General features: G+C 39.0%; 1 protein-coding gene across 4 annotated transcripts in view; it reads right to left on the minus strand.

Moving 5' to 3' along the window:
* Positions 1-278: 278 nt before the first annotated feature.
* The window catches only part of ZNF546 (zinc finger protein 546), an 18124-nt gene continuing 8179 nt past the window's right edge, over positions 279-10223 (minus strand). For 2 of the 4 annotated variants that reach the window (XR_004260089.1, XR_004260088.1), the window contains exon 3: positions 6249-8612. Coding sequence is in view for 1 of the 4 variants with exons in the window: in XM_032248788.1 (XP_032104679.1) it covers positions 464-2569; positions 6783-6790; positions 7295-7390; positions 8486-8612 (2337 nt within the window). In the remaining 3 variants the exon portion in view is untranslated. Of the gene's footprint in view, positions 2570-6248; positions 8613-9568; positions 9702-10223 lie in introns of those variants that run through there. The other 2 variants (XM_032248788.1, XR_004260087.1) reach the window with 2 other exon arrangements.

Raw genomic sequence — 10223 nt, forward strand, 5'->3', positions numbered from 1 at the left:
ACTGATCCTCCCGTCTCAGCCTCCTGAGTAGCAAGGACTACAGGTGTGTGCCACTGCACCTGACTAATTAAAAAAATTTTTTTTGGTAGAGGCAGGGTCTCACTATGTTGCCCAGGCTGGTTCCAAACTCCTGTCCTTCCAAAGTGCTGGGATTACAGGTGTGAGCCACTTCACCTGGCCCATTATTATTGCATTTTAGAGAAGCACTGTTCAAGAACGGTTTGCAGGGGAAAAAGTTCTTGATGGTTTGGGATGCAGTGCATCAGTAACAATCTTCTAAAGTCTAACAGGGACTGAGTGATGCTATAGCTTTTCAAATCTTTAAATCAACATATTAAACCATTTCTGATAAATTGTGAGCATGAAATAAAACAGATTCCCACATGTTCCCTAGCAAACAGAAAATTTCTTATAAATTCTCTGCTGTTGTAAGAGGCATTTTCTAAAGGCCATCATATTGTCTTTACATTACACATAGGGCTTCCTCACTAATATGATTTCTCTGATGTAAAGTAAGTTGATCACTACGAATAAAAGCTTTTCCACATTCTTTACATTTATAGGGTTTTTCACCAGTATGAATTCTGTGATGTCGAGTAAGTTCAGAATTAACACTGAAGGCCTTCCCACATTCTTTACATTTATAGGGTTTCTCACCCGTGTGAACTATGTGATGTCGAGTAAGTTCTGCTTGAAGACGAAAGGCATTCCCACATTCTTTACAGCTGTAAGGTTTCTCACCAGTATGAAGTCTAAAATGTTGAGTAAGATGATACCGGCGACTAAAGGTCTTTCCACATTCCTTACATTCATATGGTATCTCACCAGTGTGAATTCTTTGATGTAATATAAGTCGATAACTGCAAATAAAAGCATTCCCACATTCATTACATACGTAGGGCTTCTCACCAGTATGGCCTCTGTGATGTTGAGTAAGATGATAGTGACGACTAAACATCTTCCCACATTCCTTACATTTGTAGGGTTTCTCGCCAGTATGAATTCTGTGATGTTGCGTGAGATGAGTGCTACGAATAAAGGCCTTCCCACATTCCATACATTTATAGGGTTTTTCACCAGTATGAATTCTGTGATGCTGAGTAAGTTCTGTTTGAAATCGAAAGGCTTTCCCACATTCATTACATATATAGGGTTTCTCACCAGTATGAATTTTATAATGTTGAGTAAGATTATAGCGACGACCAAAAGTCTTCCCACATTCTGTACATGCATAGGTGCTCTCGCTGGTGTGAATTTGCTGGTGTGAAATAAATTGATTGCTACGAATAAAAGCCTTCCCACATTCCTTACATTTATAGGGTTTCTCACATGTATGAATTCTGTGATGTCGGGTAAGTTCCGCCTGAAGACGAAAGGCTTTTCCACATTCATTACATATGTAGGGTTTCTCACCAGTATGAATTCTGTAGTGTTGAGTAAGATGATAGCGACTACTGAAGGTTTTCCTACATTCCTTACATTCATAAGGAATCTCACCTGTGTGAGTTCTCAGATGTAAAGTAAGTTGATAGCCACAAATAAAGGCCTTCCCACATTCCTTACATTCATAGGGTTTTTCACCAGTGTGAGTTCTATGATGCCGAGTAAGTTCTGTTTGAAGACGAAAGGCTTTTCCACATTCTTTACATTCATAGGGTTTCTCACCAGTATGAATTCTATGATGTCGAGCAAGTTCTGCATGAAAACTAAAGGACTTACCACATTCTTTACATTCATAGGGTTTATTACCATTATGAATTTTCTGATGTTGAACAAGGTATGAGCCATGACTAAAGGCTTTCCCACATTCATTACATTTATAGGGTTTGACACCTGTATGAATTTTCTGATGTTGACTAATATGTCGTTGTACCCTAAAGGTCTTGCCACAAACCTTACATTCATAAGGCCTCTCACCAGTGTGAATTCTTTGATGTTCAGTTAGCTGATAATGAAGTCTAAAGGTCTTCCCACATTCTTTACATTCATAAGGTCTCTCCCCAGCATGAATTGTCTGATGTACTCTGAGATCTCTAACCCGACTAAAGGCCTTTCCACATTCCTTACACTCATAGGGTTTCAAACCAGAATGTATTCTCTGATGTTCAGTAAGGTGGTAATGAAGTCTAAAGGCCTTTCCACATTCTTTACATTCATAGGGTCTCTCCCCAGCATGGATTGTCTGATGTACTCTAAGGTCTCCCACTCGACAAAACGCCTTTCCACATTCCATACATTTATAGGGTCTCTCACCAGTGTGAATTCTCAGATGTTGAATAAGGTATGACTGTTGTCTAAAGGCCTTCCTACATTCCTTACATTCATATGGTTTCTCTCTAGCATGAATTTTCAGATACAGAGGATGAGATATTTGTTTTTGGATTATCATTTGACTAACGCATTCTATCTGATGTCCCTCTTGTCTCTCAAATTCATGTTTGTTCTGCAAGCCATTTCTCATGGTATCCTCATGGATACCATGTTTACTTTTTTCCCCTGTCTGCAAAAAAAAAAAAAATTTGTAAAAAACTTTTTTTTGGAAATAAAATTTTTGGTGAAAAAATTTGTCCTAAAAATCGAAAAAAAAAAAAAAAAAAAAAAAAGGCAAACAAATGCTATAATGCTATTTTTCTGTGTTAGGGCAGGGATGGGGGTTGTGCCTTATAGTAGAAATAAAAAGATAAACAGAAATAACACACATTAGAAATAAATGGTGTAGAGCAGGAGTCAACAAACTTTTTCTGTAAAAGACCAGATAGTGAAGGTGTTAGGCCTTGGGAGGCATATGGTCTCTGTCACAATTACTTAGCTTTGCTATTACAGCACAAAGGCAGCCACAGATGAGAATAAGTGTGGCTGTGTTATAACAACACTTGACTTATGAACACTAAAATTTGAATTTCAAAAAATGTTTACCTGACACAAAATCTTCTTGATTTTTTCAACCATTAAAAAATGTAAAAGCCAGTTGTAACCTAAAAGCCATGCAAAAATAGGCAGTGAGCTATGTGGCCCATGGGCTATAGTTTGCTGGCTCCTGGCTTAGAGAACTCTAATTATTGTAATGAAATTTAAAAGGCAAAATACCTCAGGAAACGATGTGACTTTTAAGAAGAGTAAAATAGGTGAATAGGAGACTAGGGTAAATCAGTGGTCCTCCTATTTAGGATGAATTTAGGGGAGTTTCTTACATATACTGTTCTTCAGACTCCAAACCAGACAAAATCAAAATCCATAGGAGCAAGTCCTGGATATGTGCATTTTAAATCTTTCTCATCAAATGACTTTGATGCAGATCATTTTGAAAATCTGTACCCAATTCTTTTCCCTTTAAAGTTTCTCATTCCCCCTAGAATAAAATCCAAACATATTACCATTGATAAAATGCCCTTTCTTATTTGTAAGACCTCTGCAAATCACCTCTGTAAATATTACAAACAAGTCATTGAGAAGGCAGCTAGGTATAATAACTTAATTTCCCCAAAATAAAACACAGTTATGAATATATCTCCCTGATTCCAATCTCATCTTAGTACAGCAATTAAATATGCTCTTTCCTAGATCACTTCCCTTATGAAAGGGAAGAAAGGTATATCCAAGATTGCTCAGTCAAAAGTATAAATGAAAAAGTCATTTTTGTATTTCATCATTTTCTCATTATCTATTGTTACCTTGAACATTAGGTATCTCTAAAACTGTTTAAAGTTGCCATGTGTGTGGCCACTGTTCCTTTTCTTTGTCTCTATCCCAACTCAAATACTGAGATATTTTATTTGGTGAACATCAGTTGTGTTTTATCATTGCTTATTCACAGATGCTCAAACTTACTGCTAGTCAATAAGTACACTGCAGGTCCTGGCTAGTAGAGTAAGGCAAGAAGAAAAACACAAGCTTCAGAAAGAAGAAAAATAAAAGCCTTTATTCTCAGATGTAGTAGGCCCCTAGAAAAGACATATTCCTAACTCCCAGTGCCTGTGAATGGGACCTAATTTGGAAAAAGGTGGGCCCTAAATCCACTAACAGGTGTACTTTTAAGAGCGAGGCATAGGGAGATTAAGAGAGGGTGCCATGAAGATGGAGGCAGAGACTAAAGTGATGCATCTGCAAGCCAAGGAATGCCAAGATTGGCCAGCAGCTGCTATTCTTTTCATAAATTGTTAGATTCAAATGGCTAAAACTTTGTCTAGAATTTTTTCATTTGTGTTTGTAAAAAATAATTGACTTACAGATTCCTTTTCTTATAATGCCTTTGTCTGGTTTCTGTGTCAGGGTAATGTTGGACTTGAAGATCATCTTAAAGTTTCTGGAAGAGTTTGTGTACAGTAGATATACAAATGTAAAAATCTAAAACGAAAATTTCTAGAAAGGCTGGGCGTAGTGGCTCATGCCTGTAATCCCAGCACTATGGGAAGCCAAGGTGGGTGGATCACGAGGTCAGGAGTTTGAGACCAGCCTGGCCAATATGGTGAAACCCCTCTACTAAAAATACAAAAATTAGCTGGGTATGGTGGTACACACCTGTAGTTCCAGCTACTCGGGAGGCTGAGGCAGAAGAATCACTTGAACCCAGCAGGCGGAGGTTGCAGTGAGCCGAGATCACGCCACTGCTCTCTAGCCTGGGTGACACAGCGAGACTCCATCTCAAAAAAAAAATTTCTAGAAGAAAACAAAACTTTTGTACTTTTTGTATTTGGCAAAGGTTTCTTAAATATGATCCGAAAGGATAGTCCATAAGAGAAAAACGTGATACATTGAACTTAATCAAATTAAGAGCTTATGCTATTCAGAAGACACTGTTAAGAGAATGAAAATACAAGCCAATAATGGGAGAAGATATTTACAAATCATACATTTGATAAAGGACTTACATCCAGAATACATAAGGGACTATCAAAACCTAATAATTAGCTAACAAACAACTAAATTAGAAAACGGGTAGAAGGCTGGGTGCAGTGGCTCATGCCTGTAATCCCAACACTTTGGGTGACTGAGGCTGGTGGATCTGAGGTCAGGAGTTTGAGACTAGCCTGGCCAATGTGGTAAAACCCCATCTCTGTCAAAAATACAAAAATTAGCCAGGCATGGTGGCACATGCCTGTGGTCCCAGCTACTCAGGAGGCTAAGGCGAGAGAATCACTTGTACTCAGGAGGCTGAGGTTACAGTGAGCCGAGGTTACACCACTGCACTCCAGCCTGGGCAACAGAGCAAGACTCCGTCTCAAAAAAAAAAAAGAAAAAAGAAAACGGGCAGAAGACTAACAGATACTTCAGCAAAGAAGATATATGGATGATAAGAATAAAAAGTTGCTCAGGATTATTAGGCATTAGGAAAATGAAAATTAAAACCACAATGTGATACCACCACTCACCTACTGTGATGACAAGAATGTGTAAGAACTGGAATTTCATAAACTTCTGCTGTGAAAGTAAAAGGATACAACCACTTTCTTTCTTTCTTTTTTTTTTTTTTCAGACAGAGTCTTGCTCTGTCACCCAGGCTGCTGGAATGCAGTGGCACAATCTTGGCTCACTGCATCTTCTGCATCCAGGGTTCAAGTGATTCTCCTGCCTCAGCCTCCCAAGTAGCTGGGATGACAGATGCCTGCCACTATGTCTGGCTAATTTTTGTATTTTTAGTAAAGACGAAGTTTCACCATGTTGGCCACGCTGGTCTTGAACTCCTGACCTCAAGTGATCTACCTGCCTCGGCCTCCCAATGTGCTGGGATTACAGGCATGAGCCACCGCTCCTGGCTGATATAACCACTTTCAAAAACAGTGTGGCAGTGTCTTAAAAAAATAAACATATATCTTTCATATGATCTACCCATTCTACCCCAGATATTTACCCAAGATAAATGAAAGCATTTTTCTGTACAAAGAATTTTACATGAATGTTTCCAGTAGTTTTATCTCTAATAGCCAAACACTGGAAATAACTCAATGTCCATCCCTATAGGTAAATGGATAAGTAAATTGTGGTACATCCATACAGTGAAATACTACTCAACAATGAAATGAGGTACTAATACATAGAGCAACATGGATGAATCTCAAAATAATTTTGCTGAGTGAATGAAGCTAAATTGAAAAAAAATCACCATATTTTTAAAAGAAAGAAAAAAAATCACCACATAATTCCATTATACAAAATTCTAGAAAATGAAAACTAAGTTACAGTGACAGACAGATGATCAGTGCTTACCTGGGCAGTGGGTAGAGAAGGACATGAGGGAGGGATTTCTTTCTGAGGTGATGGATATGTTTATTATTTTGACTGTGTAATGGTTTCACAATATACATGGCGACTTAGCAAATTTTATACTTTAAATGTGTGCAATTTATTGTATGCCAATTATATGTCAATGAAACTGTTTTAAAATGTTATAAAAATGGACACTTAAAATGAGTGCATTTTGTATTATATAAATTCTACCTCAATATATACGATTAATACACTTGTCCTATAACCCAAAAATTCCACTTCCATATATTCCCAAGAAAAATGAAAACTAAGAGAAATGAAAACATCTGAACACAAAACTGTACAAGAATGTTCACATCAGCTGGCATATCTGTTTTGGGAATAAACACAGATGGTGCTTTATCTTAGAGCCTTTGCATTTGCAGCTTTTTCTGCTTGTAATGCTCTTCCTTAATATTCACATGGCCCAAGACCTTATTTTATGCCTCTAGTTCAAAGATCATCACCTTAAAATGGTCTTTCCTGATCTTCTCTAAATTAGCCCTACTAACTCCCTAACACTTATCTCCTTACCCTACTTCACTTTCTTCACAACACATATCAAAACCTGATTATTATCTGTTTACTTATTTACAATATGTTTCCCTTACTAGAATATCAATATCTCCATGACAATAGGAGTGTCTATCAATAGTGCCTAGGCTCTAGCACAGTGCCTGGCTTAGGTTAGGTAAATGGGAAATATTTGTTGAATAAAATTTGGACAATGGAGAAATGAATATAAATCTAAATGTAAAAGGAGACCTGAAACACAGGTAAAATGATCATCAATGGGGAAGAAAGAAAGCAGCCCCACTTTGAAAAAGGAGAGAAACATGAGAAGAGAAATAAGAAGTTTAGCAAACTGTCTAAAGTTCCTTTGGTAGCTCACGTTGAGAGAATCTGAATGCTTCCCAGGTATAAGTCCTTTCTCCACAGCCCTCGGGCCTTTGAAGGGTGCTGTCCAAACAGCTCAGTGCTGTGCCTCCTCCCTGACCTCATGGGTCATAACTTGTGATAGCACCCTCCTGCCTGATTTGCTGTCACTCACCTGTGTACCAACTCCTTGTTCCTTCCCTCATTACTATCCAGGGCTCTTTCTCTTGCTCCAATAAAGCAATCACATCTGGCTTAGGAATGGTATATCCTGCTCATGAGAAAAGAAATGACACATGTTGTAGAAAAAAATAAAAATAAACCCCAAACAACCATAACCTTGAATTGACAATTCATACTTGGTTACATTTGTAGTAAACTGCAGGTGAAAATGGTACTTGATATCACAGCCAAGAAGAAAAAGGCTAAGAACGTTCATGTTAACATGGACTCACAATTACAGGACTAAAGAGACAAGGAAAGAGAGGGAAAAGGTCTGCTTTGCTGCTAAAGCTAGTATAGAGAGGGGTTGTGAGCATAACCTCTGGAACCCTATGGCCTGGGTTCAAATCTTCTGCCACCTACCAGCTGTGTGACTTTGAAAGTTACTTAGCCTCCGTGTGTTCACTTTGATCAAATGCAAAATGGGGCTGATATTACCGACTTCATAGGCTGTTGTGAGAATTAAATGAATTAATATATGCAAAGGCATAAAAACATGCCTAGTATATAGTATTATTTTGTTGTTACTATTTTCCTAGGAGAAATATACTAAGTTTCCTAAAACATTTCCAGGTTCTTCCTCAGATATTTCTTGAACAGAAAATGTAAATTCACAGCCTTTAACTTTCAACCACACAGCAGGTTAAGGGGAGTATGTCTCCTCTAGGATGGGGTGTGTTGGCTTGAATTTTACATAACTATTGTTAACTCAATCCACCATTGTATAATCCATGGAGCTTCTTTTGATAGCTGAGAAAAAAAAAAAAAAAAAAAGAGAATTCTGAGACTAGCTATTGTCTTGTAGGAGAGCCAGATATTAACACAGAGCAACTATAGGAATTATGAGTTTACGCATTATATGAAATCTGGTCTCTCTAAAAATGTCACACAAATCAAACCTGGAAATCATTTAGAAAAGCAAGCAATAACAGGAAGAGTCAGAGGGAGGAGTGAATGCCACTGAGGGATGGAAAGATGAAGTTGCTTAACACAGGTACCCATTTCCACCCCAACACTGCTCAAACTATGTCTTTAAAAATAGGGGGAGTCAGTTGGCCTCTTAAAACAGAGTTCTAAAATTTGACAGTGGAGAAAGTGGATACTCCAGAAAACAGGTTGTAAACTATTTCAGCAGATACCTTACCCAATGAGACCAGGTTGCTGTAGTTCTCGAACATCACATCCTTGTACAAGTCCCTCTGTGCAGGGTCCAGGCACTCCCACTCCTCTTGGGAGAGGTCTATGGACACATCCCTGAATGCCAAAGATACCTGAAATGACATATTAAAAATTTATTAAATGTATTTTCAAGATGGAAAACTGCTTTGCAGGAAAGAAGCAGCATAGTAAGCAAATACACTGGGGCTCAAGCCTGCAACATGGATAAAAGAATAAGGAAATTCATATTTCTGAAATAAAGTGTTTATATGCTTTTAAAGACTACTGTTGATGCAAATTAAGTGAAATAGCATAAATAAGCACACTGCCCATTATGTGGCTGCATTTTAAGTTCTGAATAAATGCAAGTTCCATCATCCTCTCTTCCCTGCAAAAAATTTTTCAAAAAAGAATTCTTTTACCAAAAAGTACTCTAAAATCTCTCTTAGAAAACAGGAGTTGCCGGGCGCGGTGGCTCAAGCCTGTAATCCCAGCACTTTGGGAGGCCGAGGCGGGTGGATCACAAGGTCAAGAGATCGAGACCATCCTGGTCAACATGGTGAAACCCCGTCTCTACTAAAAATACAAAAAATTAGCTGGGCATGGTGGCACGTGCCTGTAATCCCAGCTTCTCAGGAGGCTGAGGCAGGAGAATTGCCTGAACCCAGGAGACGGAGGTTGCGGTGAGCCGAGATCGCGCCATTGCACTCCAGCCTGGGTAACAAGAGCGAAACTCCGTCTCAAAAAAAAAAAAAAAAAAAGAAAACAGGAGTTGACTGACATTATGTAATTTCACTGGAACTCAGGTTCATCATGATGCAAAATAACCTCAAAGCAAAGTCTTCAGTTAGTATATTTATTGGCTGGCTAATAATATCATCCATCTTGTGGATTCTGCAGACTAATTCTTCTTTTATTCTTAGGCATTTATTTAAGGTGGCCAAAGTGTTTAAGGTTTTTCCCAATCCTATTTCCACCATCATTGGGGATCAGAGCCTATGTCCAGCCATCAATAGGGATTGGAGGATATTCCTACCTGCCACTCCGGCCATACTTCAGGAACACTTACTTTGTTCCTAAGCCAGAGGATGCTGACGGATCCACAATGACATTGATGTCACTGGAGACCAGTGCAACCTCCTCAACCACAAAATTGACTTTTGTTTTCTTATTCATCCTTGGAGATTCCCCTGGCTAGATCCCTGAAAATGCAATATGCAGGCCCCAATTACACTCCAACCTAGTCCTCTAAGCCTCTTAATGCCTGAGACCTCACCTCTGCCTCTGACATGGAAGACAATCTTTGAGTCACTGCAGAAGACAAAACACTGAACACTAAATCCCATCCATCAACCCACAAAATTCAGGTCTGGGCAGTCTAATGGGGCTACTACCTGTGTGCCATAGAACCATGACTCCTGGCTGGCATGGTGACTCACACCTGTAATCCCAGCACTTTGGGAGGCTGAGGAGGGTAGATCACCTGAGGTCAGGAGTTTGAGACCAGCCTGGCCAACATAGTGAAACCTTATCTCTACTAAAAATACAAAAATTAGCCAGGCGTGGTGGTGGGCACCTATAATCCCAGCTACTCAGGAGACTGAGGCAGGAGAATCACTTGAACCCGGGAGGCAGAGGTTGCACTGAGCTGAGATGGCACCACTACACTCCAGCCTGGGTAACAGAGTGAGGCTCTGTCTCAAAAAAAAAAAAAAAAAAAAAAA

This window comes from Sapajus apella, unplaced genomic scaffold, assembly GCF_009761245.1.
Source record: "Sapajus apella isolate SASKATOON/1434 unplaced genomic scaffold, GSC_monkey_1.0 scaffold68, whole genome shotgun sequence".
NCBI lineage: Eukaryota > Metazoa > Chordata > Mammalia > Primates > Cebidae > Sapajus > Sapajus apella.